Consider the following 21,977-nt stretch of genomic DNA (forward strand, 5'->3'; position numbering starts at 1 on the left):
CCGAAGACACAGCAGTGTATTACTGTGCCAGAGAGACACCGTGAGAGAGAATAATAGGAAAGCCATACAAAAACAACTTCCTCTATTTACCACTCGGAACATTCAGTTGTCTCTGTCTCACTTTTTTTTGACAATATTGATGGTGATTAACTGACAGTCGTGAAAATTCTGAGTAGTGAATGATTGAATATCTTATTTTATCTGATGTGACTGAACGTTACATTAAGTTGCAACCTACATGAATAAAAAAAGAAATAAATGTTTTTATTTCTTTTTAAGTATGTATTTTGTGTAATTTTCTGAGGAAGCAATGTTTACAGATGATGTAAAAAGCTTATTTCCTGTTTTCATACAATACTGCTGATTAAATTCTCTGTATCAGTATGATGAAACTGTGTCCACATATCTTAAATACATGCACGAAGATCATGCAAAAACTTTCATTTTGGTAACATTTAAAGATAAGCATCCATATGATTTGAAGATTGTATACTTGTACATTTCCCTGTAAGGAACCAAATGAAATAACACATTTTACAGCAACAGTTTAAGCAAATACACTGATAGTAATGTTAAAGAACAAAAGAGGTGATTTGATGTCTTAATATACATTACTACTGCTGTATTTCTTCAAATGAAACCCAAATTCCCATTTTTATCTCGTCTAAAGCTGAGAAACACGCTGTATACCACTGACTGTAATAAAGGATCCCCACATGTTACATGACTGTCTTTACCTTTTTGACTTTGTCTGACTTATGTCTTCATCTACTTACAAATTGTAATCAATAAATAGCTTGAGAATTTTAAATAAAATGTCAAACCTCTTAGTTTTCACAATGTTTGTTTTACACAAAGTAACAAGAGTCTAATTTTAAATTAACTACATTTTCCTGTAATGAAGAACATGGGCATGCTGCATGTACTGAGGGGTTCCATGTTCAACTAAACATCACATGTAAAGCAGAGGTGATTTCACGCTGCAGATATAGTAACAGTCAACAGACTCTTCTATTGGCTCCAGTTAGACCGACACTGATGCTTTGTATGTTTGATTCTATGCAAACTCAGTGACCTTCCTCATTACTCAGCTATAAAAACTTCACATCAGGCTGTCAGTGGAGTTCACAGCACGTCACTTTCAACATAAACCATGTTTTCTGTAGCTCTGCTGCTGCTGTTGGCAGCTGGATGTGAGTCTCTCTGGATTTGTCAAAGTCAACAGTTCTTCTTTTGTGGTTATAACTTGATCATTTGTTACAAAACCTTGTCTTTTTTTAACAGGTGTGAAGTGTGAACAGTTGACGCAGCCAGCCTCTGTGACTGTGCAGCCAGGTCAACGTCTGACCATCACCTGTCAGGTCTCTTATTCTGTGGGCAGCTACTACACAGCTTGGATCAGACAGCCTGCAGGCAAAGGACTGGAGTGGATTGGAATGAGATACACTGGAGGCTCTCACTACAAGGATTCACTAAAGAACAAGTTCAGTATCGACTTAGACTCTTCCAGCAACACAGTGACTCTAAACGGACAGAATGTGCAGCCTGAAGACACTGCTGTGTATTACTGTGCCAGAGAGCCACAACAACACAAACCATCAGTAGACCTGAACAAAAACCCCTCAGTGCCTGAACACTTGTAACATGAAGCCACCAGAGGAGGAGCCCTCAGACCACTAATGATTTCAACACCAGATCACTGTCAAAGAGAGAAACAGACATATTTAGCAATGAATACGTAAAACAAAAAAAGTTCATTATAATATACAATAACAATAATATCAATCAATATCAATATACAGTGGAAGCATTTTTGATTTCAACACCAGTTCACTGTCAAAGAGAGACACAGACATATTAAGCAATGAAAAAGTAACAAGAATATAACATGGCATTATCATTATATTAAATATACAGTGGCGGCATTTTCCAAAACATGTATTCTCTGTCTGACTCAAAATATTTAGGGGAATCATTAACAGCATTATTTTAGCTCACAATGGCGTTTTGAAAAGCTTTTCATTTGACAAGAAATGAAACAAATAATGGAATTCTTTTTATTTACTAAAAAACAACAACTCATATACAGTAAACATTCACTCTCCAGTTTCATCAAACAGTAACTGAGATCCAAGTCAAATCCACTTCCACACTGTGAGGAGGAGTCAATGCAAAACTCAGATGTCTTCCACCTCTACTTATCTGACTGCAGAGAGGAGGACAGAGAACAGTGGACACACAGTTTAACATGATGGACTATAGGACAGGACTGCTGCTTCTAACTCTCTGCTGGGCAGGTGAAGATCTTCACTGATCTTGGGTTGAATTTGTCTTCAAAAATTTGCAAACCTATAGCAAATGATTGTTTTCTTTTTTGGTTTGACAGGTGTTGATGGTCAGACTCTGACAGAATCTGAACCAGTGGTTAAAAGGCCTGGAGAATCTCACAGATTGACCTGTACAACTTCTGGTTTCACATTAAGCAGCTACTGGATGGCCTGGATCAGACAGGCTCCTGGAAAAGGACTGGAGTGGGTTGCTGCTGATACCGCTGGTAGCACCAATTACTACTCTCAGTCAGTCAAAGGCCGGTTTACCGTCTCCAGAGACAACAGCAGACAGCAGCTGTATCTGCAGATGAACAGTCTGAAGACTGAAGATTCTGCTGTTTATTATTGTGCTCGAGAGCCACAGTGACTGGAGTTGGTTGAGCAGCTGTACAAGATCCTACAGTACTCAAAGGATTAAAGGTTTAACTTCAGTTAAGTCGAAAGTATGTTTTTAAATCTTTTTTTATAACTGGATTCAGAAAATAGATGAACATGTAAGACTTCATAAAGTGCAGACTTGTGTAACTGGAGGAAGAAATATAAAAGGTTTGAGATTAAGTTTGAGTGGACAACAGTACTAAAAAAACACAGATGTGGACATACATTCACACCTTATGTCAAAACACATCATCACTCAGATATTTGTCTTACTAAGTCATCGCATCATGCAACAAAATCCATAAATCGTTTTTGTGTATCCCAGCATGCACTTTCTGAAAGGCAGGGATATCTCCTGGACACATTAACAGTGTATCACAGAACACAACGATCTGTCTATATTTTCAGGATTCACAAGTGAGTTACATTGTGTTGAAATAGAAAATAGTTACAGTCCCTCCTTTAAAACTCTTGAGGGCAGACAAGGACCAACTGTGTTTTTAATACTGGTGACAGTAAAGGCCTTACAGGGAACATGTAGTACAACAAAGTAGTGGCAGTGAGGAAACCACTAACACACTTACAATTAATATTGTCTGTGATGGTTTCCTCACCGTGTCAACACATATGTAAAAATGCTATTCTAACTTCTTTATGTGCTCATTTGAGTGAAAGTGTTTGTCTGTACATGTGTTTCGAATTGTCTTGTTCAGTGTGTGTTAAGAAAAGCTCCACCCTGCGACCATGAAAAGGACAAGTGAAGAGGGACAGAATCCTGATACAACTCTGTTAGCAAATTTGTTCCTCACTTCTTGCCATAAAATGACAAAAACATGTATCACAATACTCTGTTCAGTTGTGCTGTGTGCCACTGATTAATGTAAGAAATAGATCACGTTTCTTATACTGACTGTTTGTCAGAAGCTGTGTGCTCAGAATCATTTATTTTTTGTGTCTACATAATAAGCAAATATTAGGCAAAACACTCCTAATTAATATCTTAATATAAACAACAAAAATACTCTTTGAGTAAGTCGATCAAATCCCTTCTGCCGATAAATATTAATTTGACTTTTTTTTCCAGCACTGTGAGGCGGAGTCAATGCAAATCATGATTACTTCTATCCTTATTTATCTCAGTGCAAAGTGAAGAAGAGAAACCAAACCACTGACCAGACATACAACACATTTTCATGATGACTTTAGCTACATGTATAATGTTTCTGATGCTATCATTGATTTCTGGTGAATACACACTTCTGCACTCTTCTTTTCCTATGTCAAGGTTTGTGTTTGACTCTGTTCTGATCAGACTGCTTTTCTCCCCAGGTGTTTGCAGTCAGACTCTGACTGAGTCTGAACCAGTGGTGAAGCGGCATGGAGAATCTCACAAACTGACTTGTACTTATGCAGGAATATCAGATGACAATGCTGATATCAGCTGGATCAGACAAGCTGAAGGAAAAGGACTGGAGTGGGTTGCCCACATTTCTGCTCCGAGTGGAAGCACTAAAGCTTATTCCACGTCAGTCCAGAATCGCTTCACCATTTCCAGAGACAACAATGTGGACCAGGTGTATCTGCAGATGAACAGCCTGACGACTGAAGACTCTGCTGTTTATTATTGTGCTCGAAAGCCACAGTGATACAGGAAGCCACAGAGCTGTACACAAACCTGTCACTGATAGAAGAGAAAACACTGCAAAACCACTTCAGACAAGCCGTTTTTAAAATACCCCCTAATTCCCCACACCATGCTTCTTTCACAACTTGTCCTGAACTGAAACAAAGAGTGGAGTTTACACACTATTAGTCTGATCATCTCTTCTTATGAGGCTTTAAAACTTCTTCTCAAATATCTTAAAAAAAACTTTCAAAATATATCTTAAATAGAAAATACTCTTGTTGTTTTTTTTAACCAATATATATTTTTTAAAGTAATATATCTGACATTATGATCTGAATAAAGGATGGTAACCACCATTTAGTGGGTTGGTGTTGTATCAGTATATTAAACGTTAAAAAAAATGACCATTGGGTTATTTCTGATTTCAGTTTTTCAGATAAAAATATGTACATAAACCATGTCATGGTATGTTAATGACAGATAGATAGATTATGAATAAAAAAAACAATGAAACTTTGATACATATTATGTTATGCTTATCTACTGCCGACAACATAGGTCCCCTGACTCTCCAGTGCAGCAAACAGTGTTGGTTTTTGTATTAGAGTTTATCACAGTGATTGGCTGGTGGCACTGTGATACAGATCCATACAAAAACCTAAGAGCAACAATCTTACACTCTACCATTCTTGTGGTAGAAAAAAGGATAAGACAAAATACTCCTCATTGAAATATGAGGTAACTACTGTGTTAATAGTTTTTAATAAGCAGATTTGAAGGTAAAAGTCAGTTACTTAGTAGTTTAAAGTCACAGTTAATGCACAGATGTAAATGTTATCTTCCAGTAAATCTTAACCTATAGAACTGATGAAGAATCAACACAAAACATGTGCTCGCAGGACAACACCAGGATATAATACTGGCCAGGATTTCTGTGCATTTCATACACTTATTCTTTTTAAAGAACATGAGGTTTTTGCACAAGTAGTAAGTGGAGATGCAGCACTGTGTTGCTTTTGACTACTGGGGTCGTGGGACTGAAGTCACAGTATCTTCAGGTAAGACACATTTACACATAATATTTTTACTGAGTAGTTTATCTTTTTTAAAATGTGATTGTTGGAGGTAGAGAAGTTGAACTCATGGTCTTATTTAGGTTTATTAATGTTGGACAAACTAGAAAACAAAGCAGACAGATGTGTTTAACGCAGCTGTTTCTTAGAAAGCATAAGAAAAGGTTCTTCTTCGGCATCTGTGAGTTTATTTTAAAATGCATTCAGCTACATTGTAATTGCTGCTATTCAATGTCTGCATTTTAATACACATTATTGTTCAATACATTTTTTATTACTGTGGATATTAATTATACATCATACAGCACCTCACCTGCATTTTATTTTATAAAAAGTTACCGTAAATCTGAACATAGGAATATATATTTTATTTGTGTTTAAATATAGGGTTAGTATATGTTTCAATTAAACTGAACACTTAAAGACATAATGAAGTACATACTTTTATAGAGCATGTAGTATGTATAGTATATAGTTTATTTTGAAATACAACAGGGAAGCCGTATGCGTTTGCACCGTAGGTTCAATTGCTAATCATCTATTGAAGTTTTAGAGGAATTATTTCACATCAAGTGATCTGTAATTCTTCCCAACAACCCTTTTAGGTTACACGGTTATAAAGACAACAAAAATATGTTGATGTTTATATGTTTATTAGACCAGAAGTGTTCAGTTTTAAATAAATGAATAAGACATCATAAAAAGAGCTATTAATGAGCTGAGGTTTAAACATTTATTGAATTAGTTTCATGTATGCATGTCATGTATTATTCATTTAACACTGAACACTTTGAGTCTCCATATTCTAATTCTGAGGTTGAAAGATTCAACCAATCATTAGCTTTTAGATGAGCAATTGATAACACTGGGGAACAATTTGAAAAAAAATTTCTGTTGAGTTAGATTTTTATGCTGATTAAAACTAAAATTGGCATGCTGATTCCAAAATTGCAGTCAGTTTTTTCCTAGCACGTCAAGTTTTTTCTCCACAGCTTACCCTCCAGATAAGCAAAATTCCACTGATTAGCTGTTGTAAGACTTGCCAGCTGATTACGATTGGACTCATCTACAGCTACGTGGCAACTTGTTTGTGCAGTCACAATTGAGACAGTGTGGTGAGAGGTGTGTGCAGCTCCCAATAGGTCAGTACTATCACACACATATCTGTTAAGTACAGTATTTTTCATATTGTTTAAGAAAACGGGGATCCTATAGTTCAAAAACTTGACGTGATAGAGAAAAACTGAGATCAGTTTTGGATTCCGCACCCAAAAATTTGTTAAAAACAGCTGTCAGACCTAACCCAGTGTAATCTGTGATAATTGATGTGAATTTGTAGTTATATGATTTCAAACTTAAAAAATCTCCTCTTTGAAAGGAACTGCACCGACTCTGTTCCCTTTGGTTCAATGCAACTCTGGGACTGAAGATAAAATCTCTGTTGTTTGTCTTGCACACGACTTCCACACGATGCCAGACATGGCAAACATTTTCTAAATTAATTTTATTTCACAAAAGAGTGTAGTATTAAATATTGTATAAACTCAGATCCAATCTGTTTATCTATGTGCTGAACAGATTAACCAAAATGATCAATAGGACATTATTTATTAAAATGTATTATTCATTAAAATGATTTCTGGGCATTATTTCTCTCTCTTCAGTTTCATCATGTAAACTGGCAACAGTCACAGTTGGTGTGGTGCTATCCTGCAGATGATTGTCTATTAGCCATTAAATTACTATTAACTTACTAAGTATTAAGTAATCGATAAAGTATTTATTCCTAAAAGGATTTAGATAAACTTGCTTTAACATAGTTTTAACATAATCAATGATACTGGTACTGTTAATATTATTGTTATAGTGATTACATGGTTATAAAGATAACAAATAAGCGTGTTATTACTGTTATTACAGGTACTGTACAATTTCCCCCCGGGGATCAATAAAGTATTTCTGATTCTGATTCTGATTCTTCATGTTATTCACAGGAACAACTGCATCACCATCTCTGTTCCCTTTGGTTCAGTGCAATCCCGGGTGCAAAGATAATATCATTGTCGGTTGTCTTGCACATGACTTCTACCCAAAAAGTCTCACTTTCCAGTGGACCAATGCCAGTGGGGCCACCCTGACTTCTGCAAATTATCCTCCAGTGATGAAAAACAACAAATATACAGGAGTCAGTTTGCTCCACGTGTCAAAATGGGACTGGGATTCAAGGAAGTCTTTTAAATGTTCAGTAACTCATGACGGAGCTCCCAAAAATCTGGAAGTACACAGTATGTGATTTTTCAATTTGATAACATGTCCCTCTGATTTATTTAGCATATAATGGGTCAAAATGTCCTCCCTATTCATCTTGCTTTCATCTATGAATGTTCAGCAACATTTATTCCCTCATATTTCCCTTTGTCTGTTTGAAACATACATTTTTCCTTTGAGACAATAATCCTGTCACTTTCAGGTGAATAATACAGAATAATATCACTCTGTTTAACGCTGTTTCCTCCACCTGTTCAGAGCCAGAGCCATGTCAAAAGAAGACCTCAAAAGGTGCAGTGCTATCGCAGTTATCTCTAAATAGTGACATAAAGTAGTTTATGCTGGACCTTGACATAAATGTGAAGTCTACAGTTTTTCTAATCATCCAGATGTTAGAAAATGGTTCTGACCCCTTTTCTCTGTTGCTCTCTAGCTCCAATCACAGTGACACTGAAACAGTCAAGTCCCAAAGACATTTTCAGCAACAACCAGGCAGAGTTTGAGTGTATCATTACTGGACAGAGCGAGACCATTGTAAATGAAATTCAAATCACTTGGCAAATTGATGGACGTGATGTGACCGACAATATTACTGAAACTACAAATTCCAGCAACAAAATCAGCACGATGACACGTAGTCGCACTGAGTGGCAGAGTGTCAAGAAAGTGTGTTGTTCTGCCAGTAAAGACGATATGACTCCAGTTATTCAAGATCTGACTGTCCACAACGGAGGTATGTTACCGAGTAATGGAGACTGATTGGTACAACAGTAATCTGTAAATCTATGGAGACAGCCCCTTTACACACACAAACATGTCATAATCTATGTACAGCAAACATAAAGCTTAGTAAACCAAGTGTCTCTTTCAGATGGAAGGAAGCCAAAAGTGACGGTCTACGTCCTCCCAAAGGGAGACATCGGCAAAGGACCTGAGGTCACCCTGGTGTGTCTTGTCTCCAGTCCTGTGCTGCAGAATTACTACATTGCCTGGTCAGAACAAATTGAAAAAGAGACCAACATCTATGCTGATGGTATTAACTTCCTGCCACAGAAGACCAAACATGGTTACTTAGTAACAAGTATTTACACCACCACCGAGGAAAAGTGGAACAAGCACTACGTGTTCTTCTGCAACGTCTTGTCTTCTCACGGCAATAATCCCGGGAAAATAAAAGGAGTGTCTGAGGCCCAGGGTAACGCACTTGAATGTGGCCAATAGCAGATTCAGCTTTAAATGTGGTGTTTTGTGCTACAGTGTTGCTCTGCCTCTGTGTGTTTACTCTGTGGTCTCATCAGTCTCTGTGATTGTAAAAATAACAACATGTCAATTTAGTTTTGTTTGTCATGATATTGTGTTTAAATCTGTCTTTGTCACATTGTCAAACAGCTTGAGCTGTGTGTTGATCGTTTCAAATAAATGTTGCATGGAGACACTTTTGTACACGTTCATGAATGACTTTAATATTTTAAAACAAACTGAAAAGCAAGCACAAAGTCACAGTAGTACTCTGTACTGGAGAAACGTCCAAGCATGATGTGTGATCAAAGAGTGAATAATGCTCAATACCACTTCATGAGCACTATTCAAGAAAGACAAAGGCATCTAACCACCTATACCTTCCTCTTCTTAGATCCTCTAGATTCAAAGCTGAGTTTTGCTCTGAGCTGCACAGTGGATGCCATTGAAGAGGATGAGTTAAGCAGTCTGTGGTCCACAACCTCCTCCTTCATATTCCTCTTCATATCGTCTCTCTTCTATAGCATGATATTCTGCCTGGTCAAGGTAAACATGCAGGCTTTTTCTGCCAAGTTCAAGTACAAGTTATAAAATAAAGCCCAGTCATGTAAGCAATAAAAATGCCACACATAAAGGAGAGACAATTTTATTAACCAACAGATAAGAATGTGCAGGAGAAGAAAAGACCATAGATATTAATGTGAAAGTTAGTGATTTGCGCTTGTGATGGACTACCAACTTTTCCAGGTTTGTCCAGTTTGTGCAGTGCATGATCCTGACAAGGGAGACCATTGTAATGCAAATGAATGCATCCATTTAGCTTAATATGAGATAAATCAAACATGTAATTGATTGTCAGCAGTATCTGAAAAGTTAACTGGCACGAATCATTCTTTCTGACTGGTGATAACAGTCTGGCTATAACAAACCTCATGTTAAAGTAAAACAAATGTGATGTTACAGGTTTATTGTGTTGATTTTGATGGACACAATTACATAGTAAAGGGTTAGGAAATGCATCACTTTCAGTTCACTTGCTCTGTTCTGAACAGATTGGCACAGTCGGCACAGTCAAACAGCACAGGTGAGACTGACCAACATTTAGCAGCAGCAGAGTGAAGAGCGTCTCCAAACACACAAAATGTGGTTGTAAATGCGCCACTGCACAAATCTGTTGATCACAACTATTGGTGACACAGAGCTCATTTGGGTGTCAATTCTCCAGCTAGGTGAAACTTACTGTATTTGACAAGTGAATATATAGATATATTGTTTTCAATTGTTTGATTTTTTTTTTTTCCAGATGAAGAGACCATAAAGGATGAGATGGATGTACAACATAGACGACGACAGGTCTTCAATTGTTTTTTGTCTTTTTTATCAAATTTTAAAAACATGTACATGATCGATGATCTACTGTACATCTGCTAAATTAAATGGTCATAATGTCATCGAAAATTGATGTAACCTGAAGAAAAATAAAACTGCAATTCTTAATAATTTATATGAATACATTTTTGTACATTAGCTACTGTCATTACATTATGACTCCAGAAGTTCTTGATCACTTTTAGTGTCATCAAAATGTGTTGTGGAGTGTAGTATTATCTTTCATTGATAATAAGTAAATATATTGCACTGTAGTAGAAATTGATATTCTGAATGTGGTTTTGCATTTTGTAATTTGACTATAAATCTTTGCTATTCATGTTTGTTCATTAGGTTGATCATATTTGCTTTCATCATTAATTAGATATAATACAATAGATAAGATTAGTAAAACCATGGATGTGAATGATAGTGTGCTTGTGATAAATATAAAAAGCTTATGAGAATTTTGTTCAGAACATCTAAAATAACACCATATCAAGTCAACATACCATAAACTTCTGTTATCAGTTAAGCTCTGAAGGTTTTTCAATTTCCTGGCATTTCTAAACATATCATCTTTAGAGATTCATTTCCTCCCTCTATCTGCACCTCTGGGACCACACCTGTGGCAGTGAAACTTAGCAGTAGAAACCGTCAGAGCTACGAATAAACTTCCTCGAAGCAAGAGACTCATCTTTCACTGTGTTTATTTGCATATCATTATGTATCCAGGCGCGAAGAGGCTAACATGCATACAACAGACACACATCTTCACAGACAAAGGCAGCACAAAAAGTCTCATCGTAAGCATCTTTCACAAATGTGAAGTACTGTGATGAAGGAGGATAAATTAACAGAGAAATCAAATACACCAAATTGTATAAGCTCATCAAACAATATAACAGTAAATGCAGGACATACAGGGTAGATATGTGTGTGTTATGTAATGTTTTGCTGTACGGTGCAGAGTTGAAGTTGATATGGATAGTTTCATGTTAGTGTTCTTCATCTAGAACATCATGGCAGCAGACGAGCTGGAAGCCTTTGAGATCTTGTGTGATGAGCTTGGCCTTGTAACTAGTCCCTTTTAGTTATATCCAGGGAGTGTCACTCATTGCCACTGTTTGACTGACTGGGATATTATAAGAGGGTGCAGAGTCTACCAAGAACTTGTACATGGCAGTTAGAATGTTAAAACTCCTCAACATCCTCACCAGGTGCATTTATAGCATCCTAAACATATTCCATTATTACATATTTTACAATTTTTTGCTGCTCAAATTAATGATTTTAACCACAGAAATTTTGAAAGGTTCATCTGATATATAATGTTTTGTGCCTGAGTACAAATTCATACATAACAAACCAATATATGCAAGGTTACATTTAATATACATGAGAAATGAGTTTTGCACAGTTTGAACTACTAGGAGCTGATAGATGACCTACTTCTTCTAAACTAATTCAACAAATGTATTGCTTTATTCATTCTTTATAGTTATTTGTCAGTTGTTTATCAAATTAATTACTTAATGTCCTTCAAACTCACTACAAAAAATATGTCCTTCTTGAGAATAATATCAAGGTACCAGATGACCAATTTCACTGTCATAAAATGTTTAATAATGTCAGGTTGTTGACTGGTTGGACATTTTGGTATATGTGCCAGCTGGAGAATAGCAGTGAGAAAAATGAGTGAAGACTACCATCTAGTGGCAAAGCCTTTGCGAGGATTAAGTGATCACTTGGTCTTAATGCAGTAAATGGAAAGGACGTGACTAGAAACACAAAACACTATTCTATTTCAGAAGATTACAACATATTGTTTTATTTTTCAGACAGATTTATGTCACTTGCTAGTAAAAGCAATAGTATAATAACCTGTAATAACCTGTTCACTCATTCATTCATTCAGTCATTTTCTTCATCCACATTATCCCACTCATCACGGGACTGTCCCAACATTCATGCTCGGGTCAGGAAAACACCCTGAAGTCCATCATACACGCAGAACAATTAACTCTCATAGTCACTTTCTCTATGACAGAGAACTGTAATAAGTTGTAATGTTTTAAACTTATATTATGTTAACAAATACTGAAGAGGATGTCTTTTTTTTAAATTATTTTTTACATTTTTCTCGTAGCAGCCAAAGTCCATAACCCACAATATCTTAGAGATCCAGTGAAACTGAGGCGGACGGTTTATGTGTGGACATCCCACTCTCCCATGACAACAAGACCTTATGACTACTGTGGTTGTGCATTCAAATGTGGCCATGAGCAGCGGCATTTTCAGAAATGTGGAGAAACAAGAAGTGGCCCCCACTCTGTAAATTACAGCACTGCACAACACATTATTGTCTGACGCTACATCACAGTTAAGTTGATCTTCAAAAAGCAAAATTTCAGTTGTGGAGTTTGAATGGAGTCACCAGTCAAAAAAGAAAAATCAAAATGAAGCTGTTGCTGAAATAAATACACTAATAAATTCAAAACAGTATTAAGGCTGTGATTCATCTACCACTGAGAAAAACATGTATTTGCCTTCTCATTAAATAATACTAATGACGACATTAAAAAGCACACACTCAACACTAACACCAGAAGACGTGGAGGAAGACGGCACTGATGTCTCTATTCCCAGGTCAGCTGCAGCCAAAGGTATCCTTGTAGATCTATATTCAAAAGAGTCCACTTGCCATTATGCAGTACTAGTTAAGTGAATGTCAAGTTCAATTTTGACCACACAGCCACCTTCTCTGTTTGCTCCTTGATGTAGAAGCTTTAATAAGATCACATTTAAAGCATGTATCATGCTGAACCCCCCCCCCCCCCCCCCCAAAAAAAATACATAGAGATTTGCAAACAATCTCTCTCCTTTCTCTAAACCTATTCAATATAAACCTCAAATATCAGAAACCATGCGGTCTCTTGCAGGTATGGTTTTTGTAAGCACTTGTGTCACTGTGGTTACTATAGTGGTAGCTGGAGTTACGACACAGTGTTACACACCATAACAAAAACCATGTTGTGAGACTCATCTGTATCTCTCCTGTTAATCGTAAAGTAAGTAAAGCTCCAGACGAATGACCAATGAGAATATCAGATTTCTGTCAAAGGATATATTGTAAATGTTAAATTATACAATTTGTATTTGTGAAAATCTAGTTAATGTTATTATACAGTAAATAGTGGGCTGCCATACAATATAGTATATGATTGTACACTATAGCACATAACAAAACCTCATAAATACAATATCAAGTCTTTGCTGACACTGAAACACACAAATATTCACTATGATAATAAAGTTTTATTATAAAGACTTTAATCAATGGTACATGGTGAGTATTCAAAATCCAATTATCATAATTATCATTTCTGCCACTGAACAATGAGAATTCATAAAAACAGAAAACATGTACTTACAATGGTCATTACAGTCCCACAATAATTTTGATTTAGAATTATTTAAAATGAAAAAAATAGTGCTGTTGTATAGCGTATTGCAGAGAAGGGTATGACAGCTACACTCTGGCAAAGGTTTTTGCATTGTGGTTTATCACTGTGTACTGGGGTGGCCACAGTGATTCACGCAGTTACAAAAACCTCTCAAGAGAGTCACAAATCTTTATACTGTAAATTAAAAGTTTATATGAACACTCAGTACAACCCTAGGAGGCTGTGGCATCATTAAAATACAGTCAGCCTAGGTTAACACAAAATTCTTGATATGTAGTACTTTAAAGACTTAATAAATGACTGGGTAGCGTTTTTATATCACTGACACAGTACGACCACTTGTAGTACTATTACTGTGGTCCCCCAACCTTTTTAATGCTACTATAGCTTTCTTTCTCATTCAAATTAGGATGTCATTTGTTTTACAACACAATGTATGCGAATAATTGTATTTATGTGTGTGTGTAAATAACACAAAAAGTCAATATTTTGCTCTGCCGATTCCTTTCACATGATTTCATATTAACATTACTAAAATAAAAACTTAAAAACTCTCTAGTGTAAGGTAAAAGCATTTGTGTGCCATGATAGCCAGTGTACAGGGTGGAGTTTTTGTATAGAGTTATCTCACAGGGCACATCCTGTGACAAAAACCTCCTGCTACTGAGAAGGAAATGATGATATAGAAAACAAGTCGGTGAGATGCTTATCCATCAAAACTTTCTAATGAAAAGCAAACATGTTTAAAGATTGACAATAATGTGTTCTTACACAAAGGGTTGTGTCACGCAACATGCGATACAGTTTCAGTAACACACAGAGGATCATGTAAATGTTCTCAAAGTAACAAGACTATAAGTCTACAGGCAAGCTAGCGGCTCTGTGAGGCTGTACTTAATTGCGCTTTGGGTGAAATGCTAAGGTCAGCATGCTAAAATGCTGACAATGACAATGCTAACATCCTGATGTTAAGCATGTATAATGCATTCACCATCTTAGTTTAGCAAGTTAGCATGCAAACATTTATTAATTTACACTAAACACAAAGTCCAGCTGCAGCTGACAGGAATGTCACTAGTTTGTTTGGGTTCATCTGTACCAAATTTTATGGCAATCTGTCTAATAGTTGTTGAGATATTTCAGCCTGGACCAAAGTAGTGGACAGATCAACCGACAGACCAACTTTGCCGTAGAGCCATGCAGTTAGCGTGGCTAAAAATCACCAAATGTGTGAAAAATGGGATTTTACAAAACACAGAATAATTATGGTTCAAAGGGTAAAATTTAAAATAAAATGAAGGAAAAGTAGAACACAGTTTCATGATTGTTTCTGCTGACTACTGCTGAGTAAAAACGGTACAAAAAAATCAATGCACCATATCAGGCAGATGTTTTTGTATGAGTATTTGACACTGTGTATGGGGTGGGAGCCACAGTGATATATGGTAATACAAAAACCTGTCCTGAACTGAACTGAAGCACAAAGTCACTGTGCCTCAAGCAAAAGAAGATCATGTAACTCAAATCCCTCTGAAGAAAGGTCATATTTAATGGATTTAAAAACTGGAAAATCATACACCTCAGAAAAGCTTTATTTTTTCACTTGAAAGATATTTGACAAACTGAAAAACAAACATAAAAGAGACAGATTTGTGACTAATACCAGTTAATTGATGTCCAGTTAAAGTACTTAAAGTTATGTGTTAAAATATATATTCTTTAACCTATAATTTTAAAAGTATTTATATATTGAGACATATAAGAGTGTTAAACTAAATATGACAACACCTTTGTTTAGAATATACTAGAAATTAGTATCTTCTTGTTAGAGACTATTGATCTTGTTTTATAGTACAGTAGTTTTGTTTCTCATTCAGATTAGGTGGATATCATTTGTTCATGTTTTTACTGCACAATGTATGTCACTAACAATGTTTATGTGTTTGCTCTATCATTATCATAGCTGTGAAGAGAGTGTATAACATGACCAAATTGAAAAACATAATAATTATTAATAATTATATAAAACAAAACAATCACCTGGGAACTTTTGCACTGCTGATTCCTTTCACATGATTGGATCTTAACATTAACTTGTTAAACTAATATGAAAAACACTACAGTTAAAGTAACAGCATTTGTGTGTCGTGATAGCCAGTGTGCAGGGTGGAGTTTTTGTATGGAGTTATACCACAGTGCTGTATATAGCAGCGGCCACAGTGATACATCCCGTGACAAAAACCTCCTTCCACTGACAAGGAAATGCTGTATATGGTGCTGATATAGAAACAAGTTAGTAAGTGCTTTCTGCTGCCTGGTTTGTGTCCAATAAAACTCTTCTTAGGAAAAGCATAATGTGGGTTGTGTTACGACATCATGGGCTTAAAAGTGATAGTTTCTTTAGCACACGTAAATATTCACAAAGTTAAAACAGCAATAATTAGATTCATATGGGGAAAATTAAAAATTAAATGGAAAAAAGGTGGAATGTTCTAAAAAAGTACTAAAATATAGTAAATACTCCTGCTGAGTATAAACAGTACAAAATATAGACCATGCATCATATCAGGCAAAGGTTTTTGTATGAGTATTTGACACTGTGTACCTGGGGGGTGGGTGGGGTGGCCACAGTGATATATGGTAATACAAAAACCTGTCCTGAACTAAAGCACAAGCTCACTGTGCCTAAATAAAAATCCAAGATATTCACAAAACCAGGCCATTTCCCAAAATTGTTAGAATATTTAAGGAAAGTGATATTCAGTGGGATAATGGAGGGTATATGGAATTTATGTGGAATTGTATTTTTTTATTATTTTACTATTATTTTTATTTGTTTTACCCTGAAGAAAACCCTCAGAAATGCTCCTTTTTTTCATGTTTTGTATCAACACAGATTATATATATATCACATACTGAAAAAACAACATAAAATCATTTTTGTCCACTTAATTTGAAGTCAGGTTAATTAAACTAAGTTTTAAATGTGAGTTATTGGTCACAAATTAAGGATCCGATATGTATTTAATTATCACACTACTATTTGCTACACATAACTTTAAATGTACTTCTATAGTAACACACATAAAATACTGTTAGAATTAGAGATACCATCAAAAGATAAAAATGTGTGTACATTTTGAACTTGTGGTTACTAACTTCCTTACTGGTCAATATTTACATAACACAGAGGAAACAATCTTCACCACAACAGGTGCTTCCGCATCCAGTCAACAAACTGAAACTCTACATAGAAGGCCAAAGGCTCAGACTCCAGCACTGATAATACATGATAATATATTACACAAAATCAGACATGAAAATAATTAAATTAGGTATCATTTGTTTATACCACAGCACGGTCTGAACCAGTACCATTGAGTAATACCAATTTAAAACTAGAAAATTGCATTTCTTGCTGAAAATGCGTGTGAATGCTGACAGCTGAAATAAGTCGCAAAGCATTGCTGAAAATGCAGAAATCTGAAATGAATTTGCTTGAAAAATCTGAAAGCTCAAATATATTGCACTACACTGCTCAAATACCTGGAAGCTGAAATGTAAAACTGGCAGAATTGGTTGAATGGAAACATAGATGCCCTAAAAGAGTATAACATTTTGAATGTTTTGAATTGTTTCAGTAGTTGAAAGTATGCAGAAGTATTAGTTGACCAAAAAACATAGTAAGAGTAAGAATAGATTGCAATAAGAATTGCCGAAAATGTAGAAATGTAAAATTAATTGAGTTAAGTTGAACTGAGTTGAACTGCATTACCTAAAGAGGCTAAGAGCTGAAACACATCACTTGTAAAGCAGGAAGCTAAACCTGAATATTGCCAATGGTTCTATTTCAATAAATTGTTGAAAAAAGCAAAATTATAAAAGTATAGTATTTAAAAGTACAACAGACGGGCTACATTGAACAAGTAACGTATGCGGACAAGCTGTTGCAACACTACGTTTCCACTATAATCAATGAAACTGGCTACCCCAGGTGTGAGAGCAGCACGTAAGTGGTGCGTATGCACTGCAGAGATGCGCTCTACAAACGTAAAAATAGGCCATTTTTTATGTGAGGTGTGTGTGACCCTTTTACACAGAAATGGGTCATAAATTGTCTATATAACGTAGCCATACTGTATCACTACTTTGTTTCAAACAGGACCTCCACGTTAGGGTCTTGATCATCCTGTTGCATTTATTTTCCAATACCAGCTGGTGGTTGCTTAGTAACTTTACCCCTTACATAGCCAAACTGTAGTCTGTAGATGTTAACTTACCCATATTACAAAAACCTGAAGTCTCTGAAGACTGAAGACATAAGCCCAAAACGAAAGCTCACCATCTTGTTTTGCCTGTGACTCACACAACCCTACGCCGTATGTGCGCTCCAGGTGTAGCCAGTCAAAAGATACATTCCACAACATATCCGCTCTGCATACGTTACATGTTCAATGTAGCTAAAGCGTAAATGGTAGAAAAAAGTTGAATAGATGCATAAATGTTCTTAAAGAGCAAGTCTTAGTATTTACTTAGGTTTTTGTATCTTAAAATATGCAGTAAGTAGTAGTCGACCGAAAAACATACGGAAGAAGAATAAATTGCATAAAATTGCTTGAAAATGCAGAAATCTGAAATTAATCAGTTATTTTGAAATTCCAGCCTTGTTCATGACCCCCCCAATAAGCTCCTGTGACCATCTGGGATATTTTCTTTTGGAAAATCTAGCCTCGTCTTTTGCCACCAAGCACCGACCTCCAGGTCTGAAAAGTGAAGCTAATGCAGAAGTTCCTTAAACCTAAATCTTTTCTAATGGCCAGAGAGGGGCAATGCCACTGGTTGCAAAAAGAAGTCCGATTGTACAGAAGTCTATGAGAAAATGACTAAAGTCTTCTTCAATACAGCATACAGCTACTAAATCTTAGCATGCTATCCGCCATACTGTCACATAAAAATACTATGCTGAGTCTCTACCGCGTTTTTGGTGTCATTTACGGGCACACTGCTTCTGTCCTCTGTTGTCTGAGTTTGACACACACACACACACACACACACACACACACACACACACACACAGACAAACAGACAATTTACAACCACAAAAAGCAAGCAGGCTTTAACATTAACGATTTTTCATTAAAATATGTATTTCACAATTGGAAATGCAGGAGGGACGGCGCCCCAACGCCCCTAATGGACCACATGTTCAGAACGGTAGTCCACAAACCAATGGGTGACATCCCGGTGGCATTCTTTAGAAAGCTTGTGGGAAGAATACCATAGTAGTAGGAGGAGGAACTCAAACGATCTCCTCCAGGGCATTATGGCTGATGGGATCAATCTGTAGATTTAAATGGTTTTAAGAGGAAGCATGGATGACAGAAACTTTACCTCATACAGAGGCACTGATAGCTTGACTGATTTTCCAAATTTTGTCTGTGAAGAATGAGGCAAAGTTGTTGCATCATTGGGTAGATAGAGTTCGGATTAGCCTATAGTTGTCAGCCTGTCAACAGTTGCAAATAAGGCACGTGCATTACGCTACATTTGGTAATGATATCATGGGAAAACAATTGTCTTGGGTTTCTTAGTCATCACAATGCTAGAAATATTGAGACTTTTTGTGATAAATAGGTGACCCTTATGTGTGTAGGCTGTGTCACATGCTGAGGGAGTCCATACCTATCCAGAATGCAAGATAATTTAAATTCTAATAAATTAGCATTAAAAATAATAAAAAAATAGCATTACTGTTCTGGGGGTCTTCAACATGGACTTTGAAATCATCAACCATAAGTATGAACATGAACAGTGCAAAAAGTCAGTTTTCCATAGTTCAGATGAAGGAAAATGCTGACTTGGTATTTCTTTGATTCCAATTTACTCCATTTCGTTTTCACTTAGCTGACTGATGAATAGACAATTTATAATAATGCATCAATGTAATTCATCATTACACCCCTAATTATTGTGTTTTTCAGTACAGATACAGTGATCACAGGTGCTGTCATTGATAAGTCTTTCTGTTTCTGCTGCCATATAACTGCAGAACTTTACAAAAGTGATTTGCTGACAGCCCAGGAAGTACCATTTGTCTTTAGGTTATTGGGTCGGATTGAACAGCGAATTGACAGCAGTTATCATGAATGTGGTATTGTAGTATAACTTCAAATTTGCAAGTTGTACTCAATACCCACACGTGTTAAACGTGTATAATTTAGTCAAAAAAAGGCAAAATTGTAGTATGACATTGACTCAAATTCACTTTTTCCCCAAATATTTACTGAGTACATGTACCTTCCTGTGAATGTTTCTGCATTCTTTAACACTGTACACTTTCATCATTGCTAGTTGCATAGCTTCAGTGAAAAGAACCACTGGCTGCCAGGAAGGTGGGAAATCAATCCAAAAACGTGAACTGTTAAGCACTAACATATACACAAGGCTTGTGGGCTAGTTAATGGACTAAAACAGTAGATACCTCCAGGATGGACAGTGTGACTGATTGAGGTGGCTATGATAAAGCAAGTGAACATGTACAAATAATCCAAATAATTTATTTTCTTAAATCTACATGGTGAAAATGTGGACTTGGCTGAATCAAGACCAGTTGTGTGAACTCCATGTTGCAGGAACTGGATCTGACAGGAGGGTCTGGTAAAGAGGAAGTGTTCACTAACCGTTGGCAAACACACTTAATGTTATATAACCCAGACCACAGGAAATTAATATCTCAGGGGAAGTGGTTCATAAATAGTTCAGTGGGAATTGCTTTGTCAGTGAAACATGTATTCTTCTCTTGGTTTAAACAATACGTTTAGTATTTGTATTAGAAGGAGATTGTAATATATCACTGTGATGACTACTTTGACTACTGGGGGAAAGGGACCCAAGTCACAGTAACTTCTGGTGAGTAATAATCAAATATATTTTGAGTGAAGACAATTCAATATTTTTTCTGGGTTATTATTAAATTTATGTTGGTTTATACTGCCCTTAAACTAGGATGTTATCTACAGCAAAAGCATCAGGGTAAATGTTAGGTATATACAGTAGCTTACTGAGTAACCTCAACAATTTATGAGATGATACAAGCTGTAAAGTATTTTTGTACTGAAGTGCTATTGAAACCGGTCACTGTGACCTACTTTGACTACTGGGGAAAAGGAACAATGGTGACCGTCACAACAGGTAAAAGAAGCTCTTTTTGTCTTCATATTGAAAATGTTGTGATTGCACTGTTTAATATAATATATTTAGACCTCAGTGGCATCAACGGCATCTTTAAGGTGCTTGTTTTTGAATGTTGGATGTGTTGACATATTACACTGTGACCATGCTTTTGACTACTGGGGGAAAGGCACAATGATTACAGTTACATCAGGTAAGCCAATCTTATTTTTTTTTTCTCTAATGTATACATTTTGATTTAAAAACAATTTTTGTATGTTTTAAGAAATCAAGTTGTGACTCCACGCAGTTCATTCATTCATTTCTGGGATACTGTATGTTAAATCAGTCGACTAAATTTAAACATTGGTGGCGAAAATCATGTTTAGTTTTATCTTCTGAATCCTTATTTGCAATAGCCAAGGTAAATATGTCAGAGGGTAGATTGTCAAAAAATAACCTACCATGGGAAGTGTAGATATCTGGGAACAGGTTTTTGTATGCAGTAGTTAATAATTTGTAGAACTGTGACTACGGTTTTGACTACTGGGGAAAAGGAACAATGGTGACCGTCACAACAGGTAAAAGAAGTCTTTTTGTCTTCATATTGAAAATGTAATGATTACACTGTTAAATATAGTATATTTAGACTTCAGTGGCATCAACGGCATCTTTAAGGTGCTTGTTTTTGTATGTTGGATGTGTTGACATATTACACTGTGACGATGCTTTTGACTACTGGGGAAAAGGAACAATGGTCACCGTCACCTCAGGTATGTAATTTTAATATTTCTGATTAGAGAATTAAATTCCTAATCATATCACTAAAATATGTATTATCAGTTTCACATGGTCACAACTGTTGGCCATTGATAAGACAGCCAACAGTAATTTGTAGCCTGACAAAAAATTTGTGAAACCCTTAAAATTCATGGCTGTTTAGTTTAGTAACAAAAATGTTTTATTTTATATTTTACTTTGATTTTAACGGTTGCCGAATCCAAACTGTATGACTTGAAGTAAAGGGATATTACAGTGACGGGTTTTTGTGAGAAGT

General features: G+C 36.0%; 1 protein-coding gene and 1 gene segment (V, D, J or C); both read left to right on the forward strand.

Annotated features, from left to right (window-relative positions):
• Nucleotides 1-21,977, forward strand: part of LOC139300097 (uncharacterized) — a 48,827-nt gene that overhangs the window by 9,476 nt on the left and 17,374 nt on the right. The window contains exon 3 of the mRNA XM_070923084.1: nucleotides 20,612-20,659. Within this exon, the coding sequence (XP_070779185.1) occupies nucleotides 20,612-20,659 (48 nt within the window). The remainder of the gene's footprint in view (nucleotides 1-20,611; nucleotides 20,660-21,977) is intronic.
• On the forward strand, nucleotides 5,333-8,897 carry LOC139299848 (Ig gamma-2A chain C region, A allele-like). The segment is given in 3 exon segments: nucleotides 5,333-5,393; nucleotides 8,110-8,409; nucleotides 8,548-8,897. Coding segments are annotated over 3 exon segments (711 nt in total).

The sequence above is a fragment of the Enoplosus armatus genome, chromosome 17 (genome assembly GCF_043641665.1).
Source record: "Enoplosus armatus isolate fEnoArm2 chromosome 17, fEnoArm2.hap1, whole genome shotgun sequence".
Taxonomy (NCBI): domain Eukaryota; kingdom Metazoa; phylum Chordata; class Actinopteri; order Centrarchiformes; family Enoplosidae; genus Enoplosus; species Enoplosus armatus.